Source organism: Chaetura pelagica, unplaced genomic scaffold (genome assembly GCF_000747805.2).
Source record: "Chaetura pelagica isolate M959 unplaced genomic scaffold, ChaPel_1.0 scaffold215, whole genome shotgun sequence".
NCBI lineage: Eukaryota > Metazoa > Chordata > Aves > Apodiformes > Apodidae > Chaetura > Chaetura pelagica.
In genome coordinates, this window is record NW_009953206.1 from 757,647 (window position 1) to 758,280 (window position 634).

At 63.4% G+C, this 634-nt stretch overlaps 1 protein-coding gene across 1 annotated transcript in view; it reads left to right on the forward strand.

Annotated features, from left to right (window-relative positions):
• Positions 1 to 634, forward strand: part of NUAK2 (NUAK family, SNF1-like kinase, 2) — a 19,445-nt gene that overhangs the window by 13,544 nt on the left and 5,267 nt on the right. Inside the window, exon 3 of the mRNA XM_009997528.1 lies at positions 180 to 331. Within this exon, the coding sequence (XP_009995830.1) occupies positions 180 to 331 (152 nt within the window). The remainder of the gene's footprint in view (positions 1 to 179; positions 332 to 634) is intronic.

The following is a 634-nucleotide window of genomic DNA, read 5'->3' on the forward strand; positions in this document are numbered from 1 at the left end:
CGACCTGCCCCCCCCCGGCCCTGCAGGTACCTGCAGCAACCCCAACACCTTCTGCCGTGCAGAGCAGACCCAGGGCACAGGCAGTGGGGTGGCTGCTGGGGAAGAGCCAAGTGCTGACAAGAGGTTCCCGGGCTCCCAGCATCCCTCCCAACGCCCTGTGCCTTCCCATCTCCGCGCAGTGTTTGAGAACAGCAGCAAGATCGTCATCGTGATGGAATACGCCTCCAGGGGGGACCTGTACGACTACATCAGCGAGAGGCAGCGGCTGTCGGAGCAGGAGGCTCGGCACTTCTTCCGCCAGGTCGTGTCCGCCGTCTACTACTGCCACAAGGTGGGTCAGCACCGCCTTCCCGGGGGCAGGGCACAGGGGTGGGCTCTGGGCAGAGGGGTGGGCTCTGGGCAGAGGGGCAGCAGCTGGGATGGAGCCAGTGCACCATGGGGAAGCTCAGCTTGGGGTGAGAGGTGAGGGGAGCTTGTGGCTGTTGGCTTTTCCCAGGAGAGGGGTTAATCCTGCCCTTATCTGAAGGGTGTGGCAGCCCTCGGGCTCCACGAGGCAGTGCCTGAGTGGCTTTTGTAAAAGTCCTTGCCTTGGCTTTTGGCTTGTTGTGGTGTCAGGCTGAGTAACCCCCTGGAG